Source organism: Bufo bufo, chromosome 1 (assembly GCF_905171765.1).
Source record: "Bufo bufo chromosome 1, aBufBuf1.1, whole genome shotgun sequence".
NCBI lineage: Eukaryota > Metazoa > Chordata > Amphibia > Anura > Bufonidae > Bufo > Bufo bufo.
The window spans coordinates 66,053,758-66,079,328 of NC_053389.1; the positions used below are offsets into that span (position 1 = coordinate 66,053,758).

The 25,571-nt window shown below is 45.1% G+C and overlaps 2 protein-coding genes across 3 annotated transcripts in view; one reads left to right on the forward strand and one right to left on the reverse strand.

The window, feature by feature from the left end:
* CD3E (CD3e molecule) overlaps nt 1–19,136 on the reverse strand; it is a 30,557-nt gene extending 11,421 nt beyond the window's left edge. The window contains exons 1-2 of the mRNA XM_040425625.1: nt 18,931–19,136; nt 10,035–10,064 (exon numbers count right to left, since the gene is read on the reverse strand). Coding sequence (XP_040281559.1) covers nt 10,035–10,064; nt 18,931–18,982 — 82 coding nt within the window. The 5' untranslated portion in view covers nt 18,983–19,136. The remainder of the gene's footprint in view (nt 1–10,034; nt 10,065–18,930) is intronic.
* A 6,281-nt stretch (nt 19,137–25,417) lies between these two features.
* The window catches only part of MPZL2 (myelin protein zero like 2), a 51,878-nt gene continuing 51,724 nt past the window's right edge, over nt 25,418–25,571 (forward strand). For both annotated transcript variants that reach the window (XR_005777708.1, XM_040425639.1), the window contains exon 1: nt 25,418–25,569. Coding sequence is in view for 1 of the 2 variants with exons in the window: in XM_040425639.1 (XP_040281573.1) it covers nt 25,515–25,569 (55 nt within the window). In the remaining variant the exon portion in view is untranslated. The remainder of the gene's footprint in view (nt 25,570–25,571) is intronic.

The following is a 25,571-nucleotide window of genomic DNA, read 5'->3' on the forward strand; positions in this document are numbered from 1 at the left end:
TTGAAAACTCGGCTAATGCACCGTTTGTCATCCGCGTCCGTGATCCGTGGTTCCAGTCCGTCAAAAAAATATAACCTGTCCTATTTTTGTTCACGGAAAGCGGTTCGCGGACCCATTCAAGTCAATGGAGGCACACAAGATTTTCATCCGCGTCCGTTTTTTCCCTATCATTTGCATGGCAAACTTGGCTTAGACTTTTTTTTACTTTCCTTCATGTCTGGTGATCCTCCAAAAATAAAGGAAGACACACGGAAACAAAAACGGAAACGGATCACGGAACAACGGAACCCCATTTTGCGGAACGGAACACAACAAAGTTGTGTGCATGAGGCCTTAGGGGGGAAAAAGTGGAATAAAAATACAAAATACATTAATAAACTATATTACAAAAACTGTTATTAGGGCATTAGGGACACATTCACAAAAAAATCATACAAAAGTTTAGTTACTCTTTAAAGGGGTTGTCTCACTTCAGCAAATGGCATTTATCATGTAGAGGAAGTTAATACAAGCCACTTACTAATGTATTGTGATTGTCCATATTGCTTCCTTTGCTAGCTGGATTCCTTTTTCCATCACATTACTGTACTGTAGGTACCCCCATGTCAGAATCCCATAACCAGAGCATGTGTAAGTAGCACAGACAGAAGACATACAATCCATAATTTAGTAATCATAAATCTTTCAGTGCCATATGTAAGCAGTGAGTTATCATATTTAAAGGAGTTATCCCATGACTAATGTAAAAGATGACACTCAGACATCATATGGTGCAGGACACTCTCTTTCTAACAAAGCTAGAACCAGCCCTGTACCTCACATGGATCCAAAGATCTCCACATTCATTGCTGTGCAATATTTATATCAAGCTGGATGCTCAAGGGGCGTGTCTTTTCTGCGGCAGCTCAGGGGGCGTGTCTCAGTAATCCCTATCACAGCCCAGGGGGCGTGTCTCAGCTTTCCCTATCACAGCTCAGGGGGCGTGTCTCAGCTCTCCCTATCACAGCTCAGGAGGCAGTTGAAGGATGAAACTGAGCATGTGCGCCTTATCAGTGAGCAGGACAAAGAAATAAGAAAAAGAAACAAACAGCAGGTGGCGCTATACAGATCCATTTTATTGAATAACTCGGTGGCTATGCTAAATTTTTAATTAAATGCAATTACAAAAGTATTCAGATCCAGGTGCTGGTTTGAAAACTGTAGAATATTTTTTCATGGGACAACCCCTTTAAAGACAGTCTATCCTCAGTCACCCCAGCGCACTGTAGTACTCATGCTCCCATTTCCAAACATGCCTTTCTGTGATGGTTTTTGCCCTTGAAAAACAGGTTTTAATCAATAGGCAAATTAGTACAAAAGAGTCCAAGGCGTTGTACCTAGCCCTGCTCCGACCCTCCTTGCTTTATTTCCAGCTTCTTCTGCTCCAGACGCAGACACCCTTACATCTCCATAGGAAATTTCATGGCACTAGGCACATCTCGTCTCTGTCTGCTCCTGCGCCGTCTGTGCCCTTCTGTGGGCGGTGGCTTCATCAACTGAACCACGCATGCACAAGAAGCTCCTTGGGTTCTTTTATACTAATTTGCATATTGATGTCATGTCTGGAAATGGGAGTACGAGAATTACAGTGCGCTGGGAACTGTTTCAAATGCACTGCGGTGGAGTCCCTTTAAGCAGTCCAACTTCAGTCTAAGCTCAGCTAAGGTGTGTCGTACTAAAAATGTTTAATAATAATAATAATAATAATAAAAAAGAAAAACATTGGGGCAGATTTACTAATCCTGTCCGTAGTAGACAATCTATAGATGCACCAAATTTATCACAGTGGCTGATGCTGGTGTCTAAAACATAATAATGAGGGGGGCAAAGCATGTATGTAGTGTCCCACTAGGTAAATGTGGGCACCACACAAGGGTCAATTGGGCCATGTTGTTCCCCACCTCCTGTGGAACATGGTTATTGTATTTTATATGTCATTTTAATGTATAATGTCATTTTATTAATGTTATCTCTTGCGTACCAGGCCTGTAGGGGTGTAATTCCTCCTCCTAGACAGTAGAGGGAGCTAGGGAACCCCCTAGTATAAATAGCCAGGTCCAGACCAAAGAGAGCAGTCAGTCAGAGTCTGTGCATTCCTGAAGTCAGTGTGCACCCTAGGCAGAGGGTAGCTGGGACCCAGCCTCTGATATGCAGCTAGAAAGCCCAGGCTTCTAGTTGCCACCAGGAGAAGAGCCTGCCTCCTGAGAAACCCAGTTCCCACAAGAGTACAGAGCAGAGCTATTGTTCCAGCCAAACAGAGAGCTGAAGGGCAGAAGTATATATACCAAGCAAGGAGTCATATACGAGAGGAAGTTTCCCTAACCAAGGATAAAGCCAGCAATAGGGCATACGGGCCTTGGGATAAAGACAGACAGGATCCTGAGGAAAAGTGCAGCCTGATCTGTAAATGTTTAACCCTCTGAGTATCTTGCAAGAACATTGTGCCTGCCATTGGATGTAAAGCCTGCCTGTTACCTTCTTGTACATGTGGAACTGAACAAAAGACTGTATTTATATAGTTAACTGTTTCAGTAAAAGGAAGTTTTGGTTCACTGCAACATGTGTTCCTCCATTATTCCTACCATCAATCGGTGTGCCACTGTTACCGGCACTGGCGTCACGAACTTAAAGGGATCTTGCCACCGGCACATTAAACCTGCAACACCCAGGGCACCTCACCTACCACCGGCCTGGTCCCTATACATTGAGAGTGCCCCAGAGGACTCCTGTGCCAGCCTCTCCATCACTGCTGTACGCCTGCCCAGGGTCTTTCATAAACTGTGAGTAACCAAGAGCAACCCTCGTTTGCCTATTAACCGTGACCTCACCATCGCAATACCCTGCAGGGCTGCGTACTGCATGTACACCAGTTATTTGTCTAGCCATTAATATTGATGGCCAATTGTCAGGATAGGTAATCAATATCTGATCAGTGGGGGTCCAATCAGCTGTATGAAGAAGAGGCAGCGCTCCATGTGGGCCCCACTTCCTGGTCATTACACTACATCTCGTCTCCAGTGGCGCGGTGGCGTAGTGCAATTACAAGTACTTGCTCCATTCACTTGAATGGAGCGAGTACTTGTATTATACTGCACTTCTGAGAAGAAGGAGCGGTGCTCGCAAATAGCAGATCGGCAGGGGCGCCAGGTGTCGGATCTGGATGATAGGTCATCAATATTAATGGCTTGACACATTTAGCTTAGTAAATCTCCCCCATCGCTACTGTATAGTGCTGTATACAAAAGGCCAGGCAGTTTAAAAAGACATCTGGCCTCTTCATGTTAGGCATCTCTTGATTCTTTGCGGGTTCCAAATATTTAAACATTTAATCACTTAAAGGGGTTGTACAGGATTAGAAAAACATGGCTGCTTTCTTCCAAAAACAGTGCCACCCCTGTCCATTGCTTGCGTGTGGTATTGCAGCTGAGCTCCGTTGAATTGAATGAGGCTGAGCTGCAATACGAAGCAGAATCTGTCAACAGGTGTGCCATCTTGGACATCGAAGACATATCACTAGGATATGCCTCAATATCTTATAGGTGCGCGTCCCACCTCTGGGACCCTCACCAATACTTACAACGGAGCCCACACTTTCCCTCCATTCAATTCTATAGGGCTTACGGAAATAGTTAAGCCCGCACTATGCTATTTTCGGCAGTCCATCCAGTTCGGCCTGTTATCCTGCAAGTTGATCCAGAGGAAGGCAAAAAAAACCCCTGTGAGGTAGAAGCCAATTTTCCCCACTTTAGGCCTCATGCACACGACCGTTGTGTTCCGTTCCGCAAAATGGGGTTCCGTTGTTCCGTGATCCGTTTCCGTTTTTGTTTCCGTGTGTCTTCCTTTATTTTTGGAGGACCACCAGACATAAAGGAAAGTAAAAAAAAATCGAAGTCAAGTTTGCCATGCAAATTATAGGAAACGGACGCGCGGACGCGGATGACAATGTTGTGTGCCTCCGCGTTTTTTCACGGTCCCATTGACTTAAATTGGTCCGCGAACCGTTTTCCGTGAAAAAAATAGGACAGGTTATATTTTTTGGACGGACTGGAACCACGGATCACGGACGCGGATGACAAACGGTGCATTAGCCGAGTTTTCCACGGACCCATTGAAAGTCAATGGGTCCGCAGAAAATCACGAAAAACGGAACAACGGACACGGAATAAAACAACGGTCGTGTGCATGAGGCCTTAGGGGAATAAAAAAATCCTTCCCGACTCCATGCGAACACCCCTTCTTCTTCTTCTTTATTACACTGCATTTCATCAACATGTTGATAAATTCCCCTCTCTGTGAATTATTTCAAAAATATAAAGCACTCTCTCGTCCTTTGAATAAAACATCTCAGAGTTCAGGAATATAAAAGCAAATATTCAATTACGGGTTTCGAGCTGTGGGGCTAAAGCCGCCCATACACATTCAATAGCTGTCTTGCAAACAATCGTTTCGACCCATAGGTATCTCTCATGACTCCCTCATATGTCTAGCCCGACCGACACTGTAGGTTTATTCAGTGGGGAGAGAGGAGAAAGCTTCTGGATGTGGCTTATCTCCTAGGAGAACAAAAGGATTGGAAGAAAATATAAATTTTGCCCGATCCTTCCCCCCCCCCCCCCCCCCCCCCCGACATCATCATCGGGAGCTCCCCATACACGTTATAGTGTCCAATAGACCCAGTGTTCTTGGCAGGTTTGGCAAACAATACACTAATGGGGGCCATAGTGCGAAACACGTAGGTGAATCATTGCTTTTATATGTCTGAAATCCAATAAAACGTTTTAGGCAAGGGACGAGAGAAGACTGGATAGTTCTTAAATCATGTTTATATCACATGAAGCCGCTCAGTTTAAGGGACACTTCCATCAGATAGGGGTAGGTTTTTAAAACTCAACACAGAAAACATTGTATTAGACTTTTTCACAGTTTTTCTTTTAGCAGTACTGTATCACTCAAAAATAAAATACTGTCCTTCTGTATCACAAATGATAAGACCTCCTATATAGACAGGCAATCCATTGTCAGTGTACTGCTGCTGTGAAGCGAAGTTATTTGAAGGGTAATTCTCATGATAATTGTAGGTGTAATATTGGGATAAAAGTATGGCAACTCCGCTGGGACCTGCACCTATATCAAGTGGTGGGCCAAAGTGGTGGCTGGAGGACTCCGCTCCGGCCACCACCTGCGCTCTCCCCATAGAAGTGAATGGGAGAGCACCGCGCATGACCGGCCACCGCTCCCATTCACTTCTATGGACCTGATGGAAATAGCTGAGCCCCACAGAAATGAATGAAGGGCAGCTGCGCATGCGCAGTACACCCTCCACCACTATCGGGGCTCCGTTTAGGAGATAGGTGCGGGTCCCACCGCTGGGCCCGCACCTATCAGACAATGGGGGTATATCTGTCACGGATGGTGTACAGGAAACAAGACAATACCATATAAACAATGACTCTCTGGATCCACAACTAAGGAACAAAGGGAGACCCCTGCAATAGACCTGCCACTCTCCCTCACTGCTCAGCCTATGCGAACACCCCAAAGGTGGATGGGCGCATATCCACGTTCCTCGGCTATCTATTACCTGAAGACCCTACAATAGTGAGGGGACACGACCACCGGCTCCCTACACTGACACGGAGGGAGTCAGGGTCACCTGGATCCAGAAAAGAGAAAATCATAAATACATAAACAGCACTTATCTTGCAGACGACTGACGACTGAGGACTGGGAACTGGGAACAGCATGCACACACACTCCAGGAAGTTGTATCAGCCGCACACTACTGCATTATGGGGAGGAACTTAAAGGGCAGCAATCAGTCCAACTGCATGACAGCTGAGATAGACTAACGAGATGAGAAACTAAACCAAAACAAAGAAATTCAAGGAGGAGGATCTGAAAAGCTCCTGTCAGCGCTTCTCAGCTGTCTGGCTGTGACAGTACCCCTCCCTCTACGAGTGGACTCCGGACACTCAGAGCCCATCTTCTCAGGATGGGACCTATGGAAAGCCCTGATGAGACGAGAGGCCTTAATGTCCATCACTGGGACCCACATCCTCTCCTCAGGACCATAACCCTCCCAATGAACGAGGTACTGGAGGGAACCACGGACAAGACGAGAATCCACAATCCTAGAGACCTGAAATTTAAGATTTCCATCAACCATAATCGGAGGAGGAGGCAAAGGCGAGGGTACAATAGGTTGAACATAAGGTTTCAATAAGGACTTATGAAAAACATTATGGATCTTCCAAGTCTGAGGAAGATCAAGACGGTAGGCAACAGGATTGATGACAGACAGGATCTTGTAAGGCCCAATAAACCTAGGACCCAACTTCCAGGAGGGAACCTTCAATTTGATATTCTTGGTAGACAACCACACCAGATCACCAACATTCAGGTCCGGACCAGGCACACGTATCTTATCTGCCACACGCTTATATCTCTCACTCATGCTCTTTAGATTATCCTGAATCTTTTGCCAAATAGATGACAAAGACGAGGAGAATCTGTCCTCATCAGGCAAACCAGAAGAGCCCTCTCCCGAGAAAGTCCCAAACTGCGGATGAAACCCATATGCACCAAAAAATGGTGACTTATCAGAGGACTCCTGACAACGGTTATTTAAAGCAAACTCAGCAAGGGATAAAAAAGAACACCAATCCTCCTGATTCTCCGCCACAAAACAGCGCAGATATGTCTCCAGATTCTGATTGACGCGCTCTGTCTGGCCATTCGACTGCGGATGGAAAGCAGAAGAGAATGACAACCGAACCCCCAAGCGAGAACAGAAAGCCTTCCAGAATCTGGAAACAAACTGCGTGCCCCTATCAGAGACTATGTCTGAAGGAATCCCATGCAATTTGACAATGTGGTCAATAAATGCCTGCGCCAGCGTCTTAGCATTGGGCAAACCAGAAAAAGGGATAAAATGCACCATTTTGCTAAAACGGTCCACCACCACCAGAATCACAGACTTCCCCGAGGAACGAGGCAAGTCCGTTATGAAGTCCATGGACAGATGTGTCCAAGGACGGGAAGGAATGGGCAAAGGAAGGAGAGGACCTGATGGCCGTGAATGAGGGACCTTGGCACGAGCGCAAGTCTCGCAAGCTGCCACAAAACCCTCAACCGACTTACGAAGCGAAGGCCACCAGAATCTCCGAGCGATGAGATCCAGTGTGGCTCTTGCCCCCGGGTGCCCAGCAAGGACCGTATCGTGGTATTCTTTAAAAATCTTGCGTCTCAAAGCGAGAGGCACAAACAACCTCCCAGGAGGACAAAGATCAGGAGCTTCTGACTGGGCTGCCTGCACCTCTGCCTCCAATTCAGGAAAAAGAGCAGAGACCACCACACCTTCAGCCAAAATGGGACCCGGGTCTTCAAAATTCCCACCTCCCGGAAAACAACGTGACAGGGCATCTGCCTTCACATTCTTAACCCCAGGGCGGAACGTGACAACAAAATTAAACCTTGAAAAGAACAAAGACCATCTGGCCTGTCTCGGGTTCAGACGCTTGGCTGACTCCAAGTAGGCCAGATTTTTATGGTCAGTAAACACGGTAATAGGGTGTCTGGCTCCCTCTAGCCAATGGCGCCATTCTCAAAAGCCAACTTGATGGCCAACAATTCCCTATCTCCCACATCATAATTTCTCTCTGCGGAGGAGAGTTTCTTTGAGAAAAAGGCACACGGTTGCCATTTGGCAGGAGAGGAACCCTGAGACAAGACCGCACCCACCCCTACCTCAGAAGCATCAACCTCAACTATGAAGGGTAACGAAATATCAGGTTGTACTAGGATGGGAGCGGAAGCAAAACTCTCCTTGATATTAGAAAAGGCCTTACGCGCCTCTACCGACCCTTTCTGGTCATATCAGTGAGTGGTTTAACAACAGAGGAATAATTCAAAATAAATTTCCTGTAATAATTGGCAAAGCCCAAAAAACGCATCAGCGCCTTCTGATTCTCAGGAAGCTCCCACTCAAGCACAGCACGGACCTTCTCGGGGTCCATGCGAAAACCAGAAGCGGAGACAAGAAACCCCAGAAATTGAATTTCTGGAACCGCAAACACACATTTTTCCAGTTTCGCGTATAATTTATTCTCCCGCAGGATGAGCAAGACCTGACGTAAGTGTTCCTTATGAGTCTTGAAATCAGGAGAAAAAATCAAAATGTCATCCAAATACACTAATACAAATTTTCCCATTAAATGATAAAAAATGCTGTTGACGAAATGCTGAAAAACGGCTGGGGCATTCATCAAACCAAAAGGCATAACCAAATTCTCAAAATGGCCCTCAGGGGTATTGAAAGCCGTCTTCCATTCGTCTCCTTCTCTGACCCTAACCAGGTTGTATGCCCCTCTTAGGTCTAATTTGGAAAAGACTTTAGCCCCAACAACCTGGTTAAACAGGTCCGGGATCAGAGGAAGCGGATAATGATCACGAATAGTGATACTGTTCAGCTCCCTGAAATCCAGACATGGTCTTAAAGAACCATCTTTTTTCTTAACAAAAAAAAAACCAGCGGCAACAGGTGACTTCGAGGGTCGTATGTGTCCTTTTCTCAGACTCTCAGAGATATAAGCACGCATAGCGACCCTCTCAGGTTGGGAGAGATTGTATAAACGAGATTTAGGCAGCTTGGCGCCTGGGATGAGATTAATAGGGCAATCATACTCCCTGTGCGGAGGTAAACCCTGAACTCCACTCTCAGAGAAGACATCCAAAAATTCAGAGAGGAAAGGTGGTACAGTCTTAGTAGAAACCTCAGAAACAGATGTTATGAGGCAATTCTCTCTGCAAAAGTCACTCCAACCATTTATTTGCCTCGCTTGCCAATCAATGGTGGGGTTATGTTTAGTGAGCCAGGGTAGCCCCAACACTAGAGGAGTAGGCAAACCGCTAAGGACGAAACATGACACATCCTCAACATGAGCATCACTCACAATTAAACGGATATTGTGAACTATGCCCTTTAATGATTTCTGAGAAAGTGGAGCTGAATCAATAGCAAAAACAGGAATATCCTTTCTGGATCCACAACTAAGGAACAAAGGGAGACCCCTGCAATAGACCTGCCACTCTCCCTCACTGCTCAGCCTATGCGAACACCCCAAAGGTGGATGGGCGCATATCCACGTTCCTCGGCTATCTATTACCTGAAGACCCTACAATAGTGAGGGGACACGACCACCGGCTCCCTACACTGACACGGAGAGAGTCAGGGTCCCCTGGATCCAGAAAAGAGAAAATCATAAATACATAAACAGCACTTATCTTGCAGACGACTGGGAACTGGGAACTGCATGCACACACACTCCAGGAAGTTGTATCAGCCGCACACTACTGCATTATGGGGAGGAACTTAAAGGGCAGCAATCAGTCCAACTGCATGACAGCTGAGATAGACTAACGAGATGAGAAACTAAACCAAAACAAAGAAATTCAAGGAGGAGGATCTGAAAAGCTCCTGTCAGCGCTTCTCAGCTGTCTGGCTGTGACAATATCCTAGAGACAAGATGAGACAACCCCTTTAAGCTAGTTTCACATCTGCCTTTACCTGATCTGCAGAGCAACAGCCTGCCGAACTTCACCGTATAGCTAGATACTGCCATTCACCTCCAGACCCCATTGACTATATTGCGATCCAGCCTCTTACCAGCACGAGTGCTGGGTTCCAGCCGGACAAAAAACGATGCATGCACCGCAAAAAAAAAAAAAAAGCATAACTAGCGATATAGGTATGTTTAACAACAATGTATATCAGAAAACTAACATCATTGCCAAAATCCACTATGGTCCTGATAGGGCCCCCTCAACCTCTGGGCCCCATAGCAAGTGTTATGCCCATGAATGCCGGCTTCATAGACTTAAGATGCATATACCGTATATCTACCAGCTCCTTCGAGACAGGTGAGTCTCCTTTTTTTTAACCCTTGCCTGGCAACATACAAGCGAGGAAACAATATCCAGGGTGGATTGTGTCTTACCTGACTGATCGACTTGTGCAGATAACCGATCTGAAACACATAAACACAGTCTATATTAGCGAATGTGGCGATAAAGCTAATTTCAGGCAATGTCTGATTATCTGATTTTTATATGAAATAAGCCATTTACCTTCTAAAAATAAAATAATACTCCATGCAAACGAAGGCGCAGACAGAACTTTTTTTGTCATTTTATAATGCAGCAAATTTTTAGCTTGGAGGGTGCAAAGAATGTTGTTTTTTTCCCCCACTGCGATCCAACAGCCGCAGCATTTTTATTATTTGAACTTACATATGTATGTGAGGGCTTCTTTTTTGCTGGACGAGTAGAGGGTAATTTCAGGACCCATATTTATTTGCAACTTTTTTCTTTATTCATTTTTTAGTTGGGGGGGGGGAAGGGGGGTAATGGAGAGATCTGTCAATGAAGACAAGCAAGGTGGTGAGAAGTCACGGAAGCCGACCGGCAGACACTTGTCCTTGAGTATGGATCTTTTTGGAAACCAGGCTTTCTTTCAAAGAGGTTTTCCAGGATTTACTGTAGATATTGGTGGCTGGTCCTCAGGATAGGTCATCCATATCAGATTGGTGGTGGTCTGCCACCAATCATATATTTCGCACAACCTGCCGCACCAGAAAACATACCTCAGTCCACTGGGTAGTTTCCAGCGTTAGAATACTGCAGCTCAGCTCCATCCACTTGAATGGGAGCTAAACTGCAGTACCCCGGCACGTCCACCGCACAGTGGATGGAACCTGCTAGGGCCCACAGCTGACTAAGGCCCCTTGCAGACGAGCGAGTCCGGATTAGGTCCGGATGCGTCCCGGTGCATTGCGGCAAACCTGCGCGAGTAGGAACGCAATTGCAGTCAGTTTTGACTGAGATTGCGTTCCGATGTTCAGTTTTTATCGCGCGGGTGCAATGTGTTTTGCACGCGTGTGATAAAAAACCAACTGTGGTACCCAGACCCGAACTTCTTCACAGAAGTTCAGGTTTGGGTTAGTTGTAGTGTAGATTGTATTATTTCCCCTTATAACATGGTTATAAGGGAAAATAATAGCATTCTGAATACAGAATGCATAGTACAAAAAAGGCTGGAGGGGTTAAAAATAAAAAATAAAAAATTTAACTCACCTTAATCCACTTGTTTGCGCAGCCGGCATCTCTTCTGTCTTCATCTGTGAGCAATAGGACCTTTGATGACGTCACTGCGTTCATCACATGATCCATCACCATGGTGATGAATCATGTGATGAGCGTAGTGACGTCATCAAAGGTCCTATTGCTCACAGATGAAGACAGAAGAGATGCCGGCTGCGCGAACAAGTGGATTAAGGTGAGTTAAAAAAAAATAATTTTTAACCCCTCCCAGCCCTATTGTACTATGCATTCTGTATTCAGAATGCTATTATTTTCCCTTATAACCATGTTATAAGGGGTAATAATAATGATCGCGTCCCCATCCCGATCGTCACCTAGCAACTGTGCGTGAAAATCGCACAAACTTGCTTGCGGATGCTTGCAATTTTCACGCAACCCCATTCATTTCTATGGGGCCTGCGTTACGCGAAAAACGCACAAAGAGGAGCATGCTGCGATTTTCACGCAACGCACAAGTGATGCGTGAAAATCACCGCTCGTGTGCACAGCCCCATAGAAATGAATGTTTCAGGATTCAGTGCGGGTGCAATGCGTTCAACTCACGCATCGCACTAGCGCGAAATACTCGCCCGTGTGAAAGGGGCCTAAGACAAGTGATCTGTGGAGGTACCGGAAGTTGAACCCCCACCATTTTGATACTCCTGTGGATAAGCCATCAATATCTAGGAAACCTCTAGAAGACCTGTAGCATTTTAGAGTAAAACAAAGTTGTTGGTTATGTGGGAATCAGGATTGAGGAACTTGCAGGGGCCCAAAGACCCTTGTGCCGCATAAAAAGACGCCGTTATTATAGAAAGTGCTTGCTGGTCAAGTTACACCTCTGGCTGAAGCGAAGGGGTTAGGTCAAAAATTTGGCCTATGGGTGGTAGTTGCCGTTTCAATTTTTGCCTCAGGCAGGACGAAGGCTATGTGCTCCCCTGCCCCTGGCCACAAAGCACTGAGGGAAGGGGGTCCCAAGTTGAAATCTTGCACCAGGGCCCATGAACCTTTAGCTAAGCCTCTGGCTGAAACTGATGGCAGGTTCCCTCAAAGACGGCCACAAGGCAGAGTTGTGGTCCAGCCTCTCCACTGGGGATTGCAATATACAGCCCTTATTGATTAGATATTATATCAATGTGTGATTGGCAGGAAAATGATTGCTAGCGCTCCCAGGGAGAGGTCACGGCACTTAAAAAATATCAGCCCTTTTGGTCACACTGACCTATCATTCATAGAATATTAAAATTTTTGGTTTAAAACCTTTTTTAAAAGGCTAATTCCACGCTACACAGCTAAAGCATAGACCATCCATACCTTATACATGTATATGGAGAGAATGGGGGCTCCATGACCCCAATAACCAAATCACAGCAGTTGCCTTCTGCCCATTGAATTTAATAGAGAAGTGACCAGGCTTGGGAGTGGCCTTCTCTGTTAAAGTTTATGTCAGTTACATAAAAAGGCAAGAGACCGATGCTTGATTAGGAATAATACCAATACTAATATGTGATATTAATGTGCATGTACACATTTTAGGTTTTTCCTTATTGAAATATTTTGCTGAAAAATAAGGTTAATAAAATGAGCTTAGGAGGAATTCCCATCTCTATACAAAACTCAACCCTTTAATGTTTCTCAGAAAAGAACGGGGAAGAACTTCCAAGAAACCTGACTCTGATCACACCGGCAGTTGTGGTAAGCTGTGGGAAATTACTTGTAGATATTAACCCCTGAGTGAGGCATTAGAGTTTTTTTGTAATCTGTATCCATGGAGACATATAGGTTTGTATTGGAGCTGTAGCCAAAGAATTGTTGGATATTCTTAGTAAATACCATTTTTTTTTTATTGAAGCATTAAGGGGATTGTGCCAAGTTTGCAAGTTATCCTCTATTCACAGGATAGGGGAAAACTAGTTGATCACTGGGGGTCCAACTGCTGGGCCCATCACACATCTCAAAAACTAGGGTCCTGTTCTCACCATCTTGTTGCACTGGCGCCCCATGCCCGCTGCTGCCTCGTTCGTTCCTGTGGGCACAGATGCAGTGCTACTAGAATGCCCTCTGCCCTGGTCCCAACTCCTCTAACTTTGGCCCTGGTAGTTCCAGCCATCGGCATCTTCTATCGGCCGTGGCCAGCGCATCAGGTCTATAGGCCTCCTAGCCTGCTTCACACATCCAGATCCTTCCCCAACCAATGGCTGGTCATCCTCATGTATTTAAGGTGCTCTTCCCAGTGAAAGGGTGCCTGACCTTTAGGTTACCTAGTCTATAATTACCAGCAAAGGTGTAATTCTCCGTCTGGCTCCCCGTGTACCAAACGCCAGCCTCTTCCCGTTCCCAGCAATCAGTTAGCCTATTCTGTGGAGAACTTAGCACAGTCCCTTTAAATAACAAATGATTTACAAATCTGGGCATACCCTTTAATTTCTTATATCTTTTTCAGGCTTTGATAACTTCACATTTGCCACACTTTGCAATGGCAGACCTGCTTAGGTATGTTGCAAAACAGGAACAGAGAGCTCAGTATCCCACCCCGTGGAAGTTTTATAATGGCTGCCAAACTGGTTGCCACTGGTTTCTCCATACATGGTTAAATAGAAGTTCTGACACCTTGGCACAAGAAGACGACTGAAGAATTTGTATGTACTGTATCTCCTCTTACTTTAGAAAGTCATATAAGGAAGGCATTATACAAAATAATGTACAATGTATATACCGAAACACTCAGTCCAATGGTCCAAATCAAAAAGTGTAGGTTTCCCTTGTGCCGCCAAAACAGCTCTGATTTGACAAGGCATGGGCTACAGAAGAAGCTCCGAAGATGTCCTGTGGTATCTGGCACCAAGATGTTAGCAGCACAGAACACATCCTCTGAGTTCAAATGCGTGGATTAAGATCTGGAGAATCTGAAGGCCAAGTCAACACTTTGAACGGCTTGCCTCCTTCCAGGTGCACAGGCACCAAGCCAACCACATGATGTAAAAGCAAACGTAATTCATCAAACCCAGCTACCTTCTTCCACTAGTCTATGGTCCACTCCCAATGCCCACGGTAGGTGCTTTTTGGCAATGGACAGGGGTCCATATTGACCGTATAGGTACCCTGACCTGTGCAACCCCGCACAAAGCAGGCTGCGGCAGCTTCCTACCATAACGAGCAGTGACTTTTGAGCAATTTTTTGCTAAAATATCTCTTTTGTTGAATAAGACCAGATGGCTAGCCTCACTCCCTGCATGCATCAATGAGCTTTGGGTGCCCTGGCACCGGTTGTCCTTCCTTGGACCACTTTTGGCAGGCAATAACCACTTCTTATCTGGAGCACTCAACAAGACCTGCCATTTTGGAGATACTCTGACCCAATCGTCCAGTCATGACAAATGTGCTCCTTGTCGAAGTCCTTTAGATTCTTTCACTTGCCCATTTCTCCTGCTTCCAAAACATTAACTTCAAGAACTGACAGTTCACTTGCTGCCTAATATATCTTACCCCTTGACAGGCACCATTGTCATCAGATAATCAGTGTTATTTACTGGTTGTCGATGGCTAATCGGTTACATATTATTAGAGTGGGCTTACAGTGGGTTTTGATTCAAAGAAAAAGACCCAAGTGGCAAGTGATTGTCTCCGAAGACAGCTCCAAATGTTTTTTTCTCCTGGATCCTTGGGGCCTTCTAAGGTAGAGCCTGGGCCCATCGGAGGATCATCTAGTACCCTGGTGGGCCAGTCTGATGCCGGTCTGAAGTGAGCAAACAGCAGCCGAGCATGCGCAGTCGCCCTTCATTCATTTCTATGGGACTGCCGAAAATAGTCGAGCGCTGGATTGGCTATCTCCGGCAGTTCCAAATGGAGCGGTGGCCTCATTTCTCTGGGACTTCTGAAAATAGCTGAAGGTACTCCCATATAAATAAATGGAGAGCTTGCTGTGCGTGTGTGGTGCGCTCTCCTTCACTTTTGGGGGCCCGTTCTGGAGATTGGTGTAGGTCTCAGAGGTGGGACCCGCACCTATCCGACATTGATATGGCATCAGAGTCCCGGATGAGACAACCCCTTAACTATCTTGCAGAGTCCTTGGCGTATTTTCCTCTGTTTAATGATAGCTCTCCCTTCTCACAGTAAAGGCCTGGCTCATTAAGTTGCAGAAAAGCTTAAAGAGGACTCGTCATCGCTCCAGACATGTCTGTTCTAGCAGCTACGTGCATTGCACATGCAATATGATTTCTGTAGCATTTAGTCTTATAATGGTATGTTGTGCTGTTCCTCTATTATTACCAAAGGAAGTTTATGAATGAATTGCCAACTGGGTTCTATCAGTTTGCTTCTGCACAGTCGATTAAACAGTGTCAGACTATGTCAAAGATACTCCCCAACTAGTAACACCAAGTCAGCAATTCATTCACAAAGTTAGTAGGATTAATAGAGGGACGACACAACACAGAGTCATAAGGATAGATGCTGCAGACTTGTCATTACATGGGGAATGCAAGTAGTTACTAAAAACAGACATGTCAACCTCAGCCGTGTTAGCCCCCCCATATCAAAATTTTTGAACAAAACATATGCAGTTGGTTAGATCTTTGTTAGATCAGGTTAGATCAATTGTTGTTTGCGTTAGATCTCATACAGAAGTAGAGATATTAACAGTTATTTGCAGGGGGGGCTAACCCGTCATCAGCCCCCCCTTATCAAAAAATTGACCAAACAATTAGCTATTTTGGAAGATATTTGTTGGATCAGGTATGATCAACTAGTTGTTTTGTTAGATCTCACATAATTACAGACTTATTAAGTGATTAATGAGGGGGGGCTAGCCCCCCAATTGCAATTTTAAGGTAAAATTTGATGCAGACTAATAGGCCTTCGTTAGATCCAGTAAGATCAAGTGGTTTCAATGTTAGATCTCATATAATTACAGAGATATTTCACATGAAAACACAGATATTAGGAAGTATTAAATAGGGGGGCTAGCTCCCCCACATGCAATACCAAATATCCATAATATCTCTGTAATTATATGAGATCTAACGTTGAAACCACTCGATCTTACCAGATCTAATGAAGGCCTATTAGTCTGCATCAAATTTTACAAGAAAATTGCATGTGGGGGGGCTAGCCCCCCTATTTATTACTACCTAATATCTGTGTTTTTATGTGAAATATCTCTGTAATTAAATGAGATCTAACGTTGAAACCACTTGATCTTACCGGATCTAACGAAGGCCTATTAGTCTGCATCAAATTTTACCCGAAAATTGCATGTGGGGGGGCTAGCCCCCCTATTTATTACTACCTAATATCTGTGTTTTCATGTGAAATATCTCTGTAATTATATGAGATCTAACATTGAAACCACTGGATCTTACCGGATCTAACGAAGGCCTATTACTCTGCATCAAATTTTACCTGAAAATTGCATGTGGGGGGGCTAGCCCCCCTCATTAATCACTTAATAAGTCTGTAATTATGTGAGATCTAACAAAACAACTAGTTGATCATACCTGATCTAACAAATATCTTCCAAAATAGCTAATTGTTTGGTCAATTTTTTGATAAGGGGGGGCTGATGACGGGTTAGCCCCCCCTGCAAATAACTGTTAATATCTCTACTTCTGTATGAGATCTAACGCAAACAACAATTGATCTAACCTGATCTAACAAAGATCTAACCAACTGCATATGTTTTGTTAAAAATTTTTGATATGGGGGGCTAACACGGCTGAGGTTGACATGTCACTACCAATCTAGAACATGAAAACTGGCTGCACATATTAGACGATTTTGGCAGGGCCAGCTAACCATCTACATGTGTATAGAGGAGCCTCCTGACTCTCCTTGATGGCAGTGGAGAGAAGGAGCAGGTTGTCGGAATTTCATCCTGTTGTTGACGGGAAGTAGCGATCTCTTTTCCTCATACAGAGGAGATCATTGCTGCATGTAAATGCACCGATGATCATCTCTGCTTAAGGCTACATGCACACAAGCGTATTTTTTTTCCGTGTCCGTCCTGTTTTTTTTTTGCAGCCCGTATGCAGAACCATTCACTTCAATGGGTCTAAAAAAAAACTGAAAATACTCTGTGTGCATTCCGTTTCCATATGTCCACATGGCCGTTCTGCAATAAAGGTAGAACATGTCCTATTCTTGTCAGTTTTGCAGACAAGGACAGGCATTGTTACAATGGATCCGCAAAAAAAACTGATGCAATACGGACATCACATGGACATCATCTGTATTTTTTGTAGATCCGTGTTTTGCAGGCCGCAAAATACATACGGTCGTGTGCATGAGCCCTAATGATCAGGCATAGGGAATGAACCGTTCCTTACCGATCATTGTATGGGGGGCCTCCTGACCCTCGCTCGACAGCAGATATTGGAGGAGAGAAGGAGCGGGTTGTTGGATTTCACATGCCCAATCCTTTTGTTCACAGGCAGTAGCGATTGCTTGTCCCCATACAAAAGAGATCTCTGCTCAACGGTTCAATCCAGATCATTGCCTGTTCCTCAGCAGGTGTAAGGCTGGGTTCACATGGGCGTGACGGATTTGTTCAGGATGCGTCCCGGGTGTACTGCGGCAAACCCGCGCGAGTAGGTACCCAATTGCAGTCAGTTTTGACTGCGATTGCGTTCCGTTGTTCAGTTTTTATTGCGCGCGTGCAATGCGTTTTGCATGCGCGTTATAAAAACCTGAATGTGGTACCCAGACCCGAACTTCTTCACTGAAGTTCAGGTTTGGGTTTGGTGGTGTGTAGATGTAATTATTTTCCCTTATAACATGGTTATAAGGGAAAATAATACAGTGAATAGACTGTCATCTTAGCAGCTTGCGGATGCTTGCGATTTTCACTCAGCACCATTCATTTATATGGGGCCTGCGTTGCGTGATAAACGCACTATATAGAGCATGCTGTGATTTTCACTCAACGCATAAGTGATGCGTGAAAATCACTGCTCATGTGCACAGCCCTATAGAAATGAATAGGTCAGGATTCAGTGCGGGTGCAATGTGTTCACCTCACGCACTGCACCCGCGCGGAAATCTCGCCCGTGTGAACTCAGCCTAATGGCGCCTTCACATAGAAATGAAAAGGAAAATCACTATGTCATAACCCAAGGAAAAGTACGAAAACTGGAACCATTAGGTGCTGATACGGACCTTGGCTAAGGCCTCCTGCGTGATGTGCAAAATATGGATGCGGTCTGTGTGCATCCTGCCCTTTTTCCGTAGGCCCCATTGTAGAAATGTCTATTCCTGTCCGCAAAATGGATAAGAATAGGACACGTTTGATCATTCTCAGCACGGCTGCGGCCAGCACGTGGATGTGCTGTCTGCATTTTTTGCAACCCCATAGAAATGAATATTACGTATCTACAGTTGTTTTACCTTTCGTAATTATTATTTTTTTTTTTTAAATAAAATATTTTGGATTCAAGTAAGGGAAACTTTTTTTATTTTGGCCTGCTGAAATCCGTTACTGGAACACAATGTGAACGGTAGGCCAAGTGCAAAAAGTATAGAATCTATAAAATATGATGTAATATATAACCTCTCCATATGGCAAACTGGTTATACAATGAAAGCATACTTCTGCTGGCGCCATATATATATGAGCATCTACCGTACATTTAACCTGCAGCCTTTACAGTGACTGTCTGTGATTGACATGTATAATACCTCAAGCTTCTAAGATATTTTCTATTTTCTCTGCTTGCCCCCTGAAAATAAATTTTAGGGCCCCGCACCTATTTTCTTACTCACCAACACATAGTCCAACCAGCAGCAGCGGCAGTATACTCCGAAGCTTCATCATCTACAACTTTTTGTTTGGTGCAGTGATGGGTATAACCAGTATATGGCTATTTTTCTATATTTCTTGTGTGTTGTCTTTTTGCTATCGATTCGTTTTCACATGTCTCTACCTTCTGCTTGCCTGCATCTGTTTGATGTGTCGATCTCCTCGTATTTGGGTTTCCTTTGTCACCCTCTCCTCCCCCTTCTTGATCAGTCTACCATCCCGATCTACACAACTCGTGTTAACAAACTCATCACCTGCTTTTCTCTGAGGCATACATTTTTTTTCTCGTAACAGCATAAAACTAAACCCACAGTTACAACCACATAGATTTTCCGAAGTTGTCTTTAAAAATAGGTCTTTCCGGAATCGCAAAGCAACAAGTGCTGCATATGAGGACCGTCTAATTACTTAAATTAATTACTTTACCGTAGTACACTCTTGGGGTTTTCATTTTCTTTCTTATCTTTTCTTAAAGGGGTTGTCTGGCTGATCAAAATGTGTTTAAAAAAGGCTCAGAATAGTATAAAATAAGCCATATTTACATTAAAAGGGTTGTCCAAGAGTTTTATATTGATACAATATCTGAATGGCGGGAGTCCATCTCCTGACACCCCTGCCGAGCAGATGTTTGAAGTAGCACGGAGCACCGCTCTCTCGGCCAGTGACGTCATGTTCATTGGCCGCATTGGCCTAGGTGCAACTCAGTCCCATTCAATCTGCAATACCAAGCACAGCTGCTATCCAGTGGATGGCGCTGTCCTTGGTAATCTGCGAGGAGGCCTCCTCAAACAGCTCGTTGGCAGAGGTACATAAGGATAGGTCATCAATATCAAAAACGTAGAAAACCACTTTAACGATCCCCTGTTGATCCCATTCCGATGCTTCCTGGTCCCTCACTGGTTTCTACTTCCCGATCCCTCACAGCTGTCTAGTTCCTGGTCCCTCACTGCTTTCTACTTCCTGGTTCCTCACTGGTTTCTACTTCCCGATCCCTCACTGCTTTCTACTTCCGGGTCCCTCACTGGTTTCTACTTCCTGGTCCCTAACAGCTTTTTACTTCCTGGTTCCTCACTGCTTTCTACTTCCTGGTTCCTCACTGCTTTCTACTTCCTGGTTCCTCACTGCTTTCTACTTCTTGGTCCCTCACTGCTTTCTACTTCTTGGTCCCTCACTGCTTTCTACTTCCTGGTCCCTCTTGACAAACAGGAAATGACTGCTCAGCCAATGGCTGAAGCAGGTCTCTTATGTGGCCAGTAACTGGCTGAGAAGTAATTTCCCGCCTGTGGAGATGGACTGCCAGGGGATCTGGAAATGTTAGAACAGGAGCGTGACTCCTGACTTATTTTACTATTTTAAACTGTTCTGAGACTTTTATTTAAAAAAATGGTATTTAGCTGGAAAAGAGAAATTGACATGCTTATTTTCATATACGGTCTTTCGTATGCTTCAATACTTTTTACTGAAGAAATAGGCGAATCATGTTTTGAAATGTCGGGGTAGTGAGGTTTACACAACCCCCAGTGGTGTACCTCCTTGGAGGCAGACCACGCAACTGTTATGCGGTCCGAGGGAAGGAGGGGCCCAGACCTGAACTTCTTCTCTTCCCAACATGAAACCTGACTTTCCCACATTTGAGCACACTGATCTGTCATGGTCCGGGTCTTCTGGCTAAGCAAGAGGCTACCCTCTGACTGTAAAACGCTGCAGAAAATGTTGACACTATATAAAGATTATTATTTTTATTAGGGCTTATTTAGACCACCGTATATTTGTGTCTGCATCCGTTCTGCAATTTGGCGGATTGGATGCAGACCCATTCATTTCAATGGGGCTGCAAAAGATGCGGACATCACACCGCGTCCTGTCCGCATACATACTTCCATTCCATGGCCCCACAAAAAAAAACAGCATGTCCTATTCTTGTCCGTAATTGCGGACCAGAATCGGCATTTCTATCATAGGGCTGGATGTTGTGTTCCGCAAAATGCTGGATGCACACGGCCGGTATCCGTGTTTTGCAGATCCGCAATTTGCAGACCACAAAACCAGTCATGGCATTCAACCAGTTCCCTCAGGATCTCTAGATCCGGTTGTTAAAATTACAGCGGCAGCTGGAGATGAGCGCTTCCATTCCATAGTTTAGCTCCTTAGGCTTTTTTAAAAGTTGGGTGGTATGTGTGTGTAGTGTATAAATGCTGTATTTATGTATGTGTACCATGTATATGGTGCACTTATGTGTGTTGGGCACAACTTTTTTGCAGTGCAGTCTGTCGGATGTGGATCGCAGACCCCATTCAAGTGAATAGGTCTGCGTCCGCAGACGGCAGCCACTCGATCGTGTACGGGCACGGCCAGCACACTGTCGTGTGCATAAGGCCTTTGACATAGGTTCTTGGCAGTGCAGGTGGAAATTGGAGCATAACCAGACTCTTCCTAAGGCCTAGTTCACACGAAAATGCCCTTGCAAATTGCGGGCCGCAATACACGGCCACAGTTCCGTGTGCATTCCGCATCACGGATGCGGACCCATTCACTTCCGCAAAAAGATAGAACATGTCCTATCTTTTTGCGGAACGGGCAGGTCGCGGACCCATTAACGGCCGGGGATCGTGCATTGCGGCCCGCAATTTGCGGGCCACAGCACGGGCACGGGTCACACACGTTCATGTGAACTCGGCCTAAGTTTCAGCCAAAGTTGGCCGCCTTTCCCTGACCGTTGCAAGGATGTCTTTAAGGAGACCATTTAAAGGGCTTTCCGAACCAAACCTATTTGACAGTGCACCTTAGTCTGTACCCCAGAATCTCAATAACCTGAGGGCCGCCCTTAAAGAAGAGTGGGATGCCATGCCTCAGCAGACAATAAGTCGTCTTGTGAAGAGCAGGAGACGTCGTTGTCAAGCTGTAATTGATGCTGAACACCACATGACAAGTTATGGAGACACTGACATTTTTGTGGGGGTATACCCAGCACTGGTGGTGTCTTTTGTTTCAATAAATTGTTTGAGATGAGGAAATCACCATTGCTGCTTCTACTTTAATGCCCTACTTTCATGATATAATATCACTGTAGTGTGAACTTTTTACGTTTTTTAAAAATGTGAATCGAAAGCCAAATATTCCTAACTTTTTGTGGGTAGTGTATATGGCCTGTCCCTCTAAAGCAGTGGTCCTCAACTCCAGTCCTCAGGGCCCACCTGCCGGTCATGTTTTCAGGGTTTCCTTAGTATTGGGCAGCTGATATAATTAATGTCCATCCATCAGAATTTACCACAGGTATTCATTCTGTGGGATACTCCTAAATCCTGACCGGCAAGTGGGCCCTGAGGCCTGGAGTTGAAGAACCCTGCTCTAAAGAACATTTGGGGGATGCTTATCCAGGTATGGACCCTAAATACTAAAGAATATGTGCATAGCACTTCTTTTTTTTATTTATGAGTCTCTGTAACCATATTATACCATTTAATTTGGCTTTGATTTCTTTGACCTTGGGTGGAGCTGGTTGTTTCCAGTTGGAAGCCATGAGTTTTCTGGTATAGAAATATGTGGTAGATTCCCACAGTCATCTGAATATTCTCCATCTAATCATTAAACGGGTATTCCGGTTACATGAAGTTATCCCCTATCCACATGATAGGGGATAACTATTAGATCGGTCGGGGTCCTACTGCTGGGACCCCGACCGATCACAAGAACGAGGGCTCTATACCCCCCCCCCCCCCGCAGCCCCCCTTAAATGAGAGGAGAGGCCGGTCGGGCATACGCGCAGCTCCTCCATTCAATTCTATGGGAATTCCGGAGATAGCCGAACACTGTAGTCAGCTTATTCTGGAACTCCCATACAAATTATTGGAGCAACCGTGTGCATGTGCGACTGGCCACTCCGTTCATTTCAGGGGGCTGCAGGGGGTACAGGGCCCCCATTCTCATAATCAGCCCGATCTCCACCAATCTCCATTATAGTTAAAAATATATTTTTAAAAACTTTTTTTAAGTCGCCCTGGGTGACTATAACTGAAAATCATTCGATTGCCCATCGTGTTCACTTATGGAATTATAGCCATCATTGAACACTTCATTTTCAATATAACAGTGCTGCCACCTAGTGTCCTGCATTGGTATATTCCACTAATAGCTGCTAAAATCTGCTTGAGGCTTCGGGCTATTAGAGCAGTGTTAAAGGGAATCTGTCACCTAGTTTGAGCATATTAAGGTGTTACTACTGCCATGTACAATAAAATACCTTATTTCCAGCTGTAGTCTTCATTTTAAGTTTCATAGTTTCATTAGCGATAAAATCAACTTTATATGTTATGCAAATGAGTCTCCAAGGTGCCCAGAGGGGCGTTATTATCCTTCTCTGGAGCCCAGTAACTCCCCCGTACAGTGCCCAGCCCGCCTTCCTTTAGAGTCCAAACACGCCTCTTCCAGCATAAGTATCTGCCCACACCCGAACTCTTTGCCGCCGCCCCCTCCACTATGTGAAATCTCACGCAGGCGCAGTACCGCGGCCTGCCTGCGTGATGTAGACGCTCCTGAGGGCAACAGCTTCAAATGTGTCACTGGGCAAGCACCGAGCATGCGCTGAGCCCAGTGACAAATTTAAAGCTATTGCCCTCTGGAGCTTCTACATCATGCAGGCGCAGGCAGTCCAAAAAGTGGCGTAAAAATCATATATGACCTCCTTTTTTTTCCAAGGTATATTGGGGGTCAATTATCAAACTGGTGTAAAGTAGAACTGGCTTAGTTGTCCATAGCAACCAATCAGATTCCACCTTTCATTTTAGACAGCTACTTTGTAAAATGAAAGGAGGAATCTGATTGGTTGCTATGGGCAACTAAGCCAGTTCTACTTTACACCAGTTTGATAAATGACCCCCAATATTTCTTTCCAGTATGAACCTAATGTGGAGCGCTCCCACACCATATGCACTAAACGTACATCATCTATTCATCGCTGTGGACATTTGGAGGGTCATTTATTAACATATATGTCGGTTTTCGGAATTAAAAAAGACGTGAGACTTTTTAAACTTCCGTGTGATAACATTTTATCGCATTTGGGAGTAGCAGGGGCGCGGTGGGGGCTGAGATATCAGTTCCGACAAATTTACTAACATTTACACCTGAAAACAAGAGTAAGGCCTCATGCACACGACCGTAGTTCTGCTCCGCATCTGAGCCATAGTTTTTGCGGCTCGGGTGCCGACCCATTCACTTCAATGGGGCCGCAAAAGATGCGGACAGCACTCCGTGTGCTGTCCGCATCCATTGCTCCGTTCCGTAGCCCCGCAAAAAATATATAACATGTCCTATTCTTGTCCGTTTTGTGGACACGAATAGGCATTTCTACAATGGGCCGCCTGTTCCAAAGGAACACGGGTGGCTTCTGTTTTTTTGCAGCTCTGCGGTTTACGGACCGCAAAAAACTGAACGGTCGTGTGCATGAGGCCTAACTGTTGACGAAACACTACTCCAGTAAGGGGCTAAAGTAGTTTTAGGGCTCATTAACACAACCATATGTATTTTGCGGTCCGCAAAGAACGGATCAGCCAAAAATATGGATGATGTCCGTGTGCATTCCGTATTTTGCGGAACAAAACAGCTGGCCCCTAGGAGAACAGTACTATCACTGTCCGTAATGCGGACAATTATAGGACATGTTCTATTTTTTTGCGTAACGGACATATGGAATGCACACGGAGTAACTTCGGTTTTTTTTTTTGCAGACCCATTGAAATGAATGGTTCCGCATACGGTCCACAAAAAAAATGCTAAAATGCTTATGCTTCAATGAATAAACTTCACTTTCTTTATGTTCTATAAATTGAAATCCGCTGTGCGGTAAAGTACCAGCAAAGTGGGTGACCTTTGTGTTCGCACCGGAATCCGTAAATAGCTTCACAGGCAGTACGGACTTTAAATCCACAACATTTCAATTTACGTTGCAGACACTGGCATAAAAATAGTCGCCAAGGGTATTTTTGCGACAATTTTAATGCCTGTGTGACAATATTTTGTTTGTACTCCTAGTAGGACAGTTGCGCGGGAGGGGGGAGCGTGTCGGGGGCCCTGGAAAATGTGCTACTTTTTTACGAAAAAGTAGATGAAAAACTTCAGTTTTTAAGACAGGTGCACGCCATGTCATAAATGAGCAGTATGCAACGGCAGAGCAGGGGGGACAACTAAGATTTTATTAAATGTCCCCCACTATATCTGGTGTGAATTTCACCGCTCGCCAGACAATTTCCATATATCCAGTGTATTTCCACGTGCCTCGCCTCAGCCAAGTGATCATTCAGCCTCGAAGTACTAGGTGACATAGTTACCCAGGGGAGAACTATGCCTATGGAACGTGACAAACAATTTCCCACATTGTATACGGTCCTGAACGTGTCCGTCACGCCTGCATTTGTCTTTGTCAGATCCATGTAAGTACTAACTCCTCCCAAAGTAACTGGAGCCACCAGTACAGGTGGGAAGACCTCTCCCCTGAACCTGTGGAGACATTCCTCCGGAGGGACAGGCTGCACAACTCCCAGCCACAATCATGACTGCTCTCAGCTCCTTTGGTCTAGCCGTCCGGATAGCCGTGATCGCTGCAGGT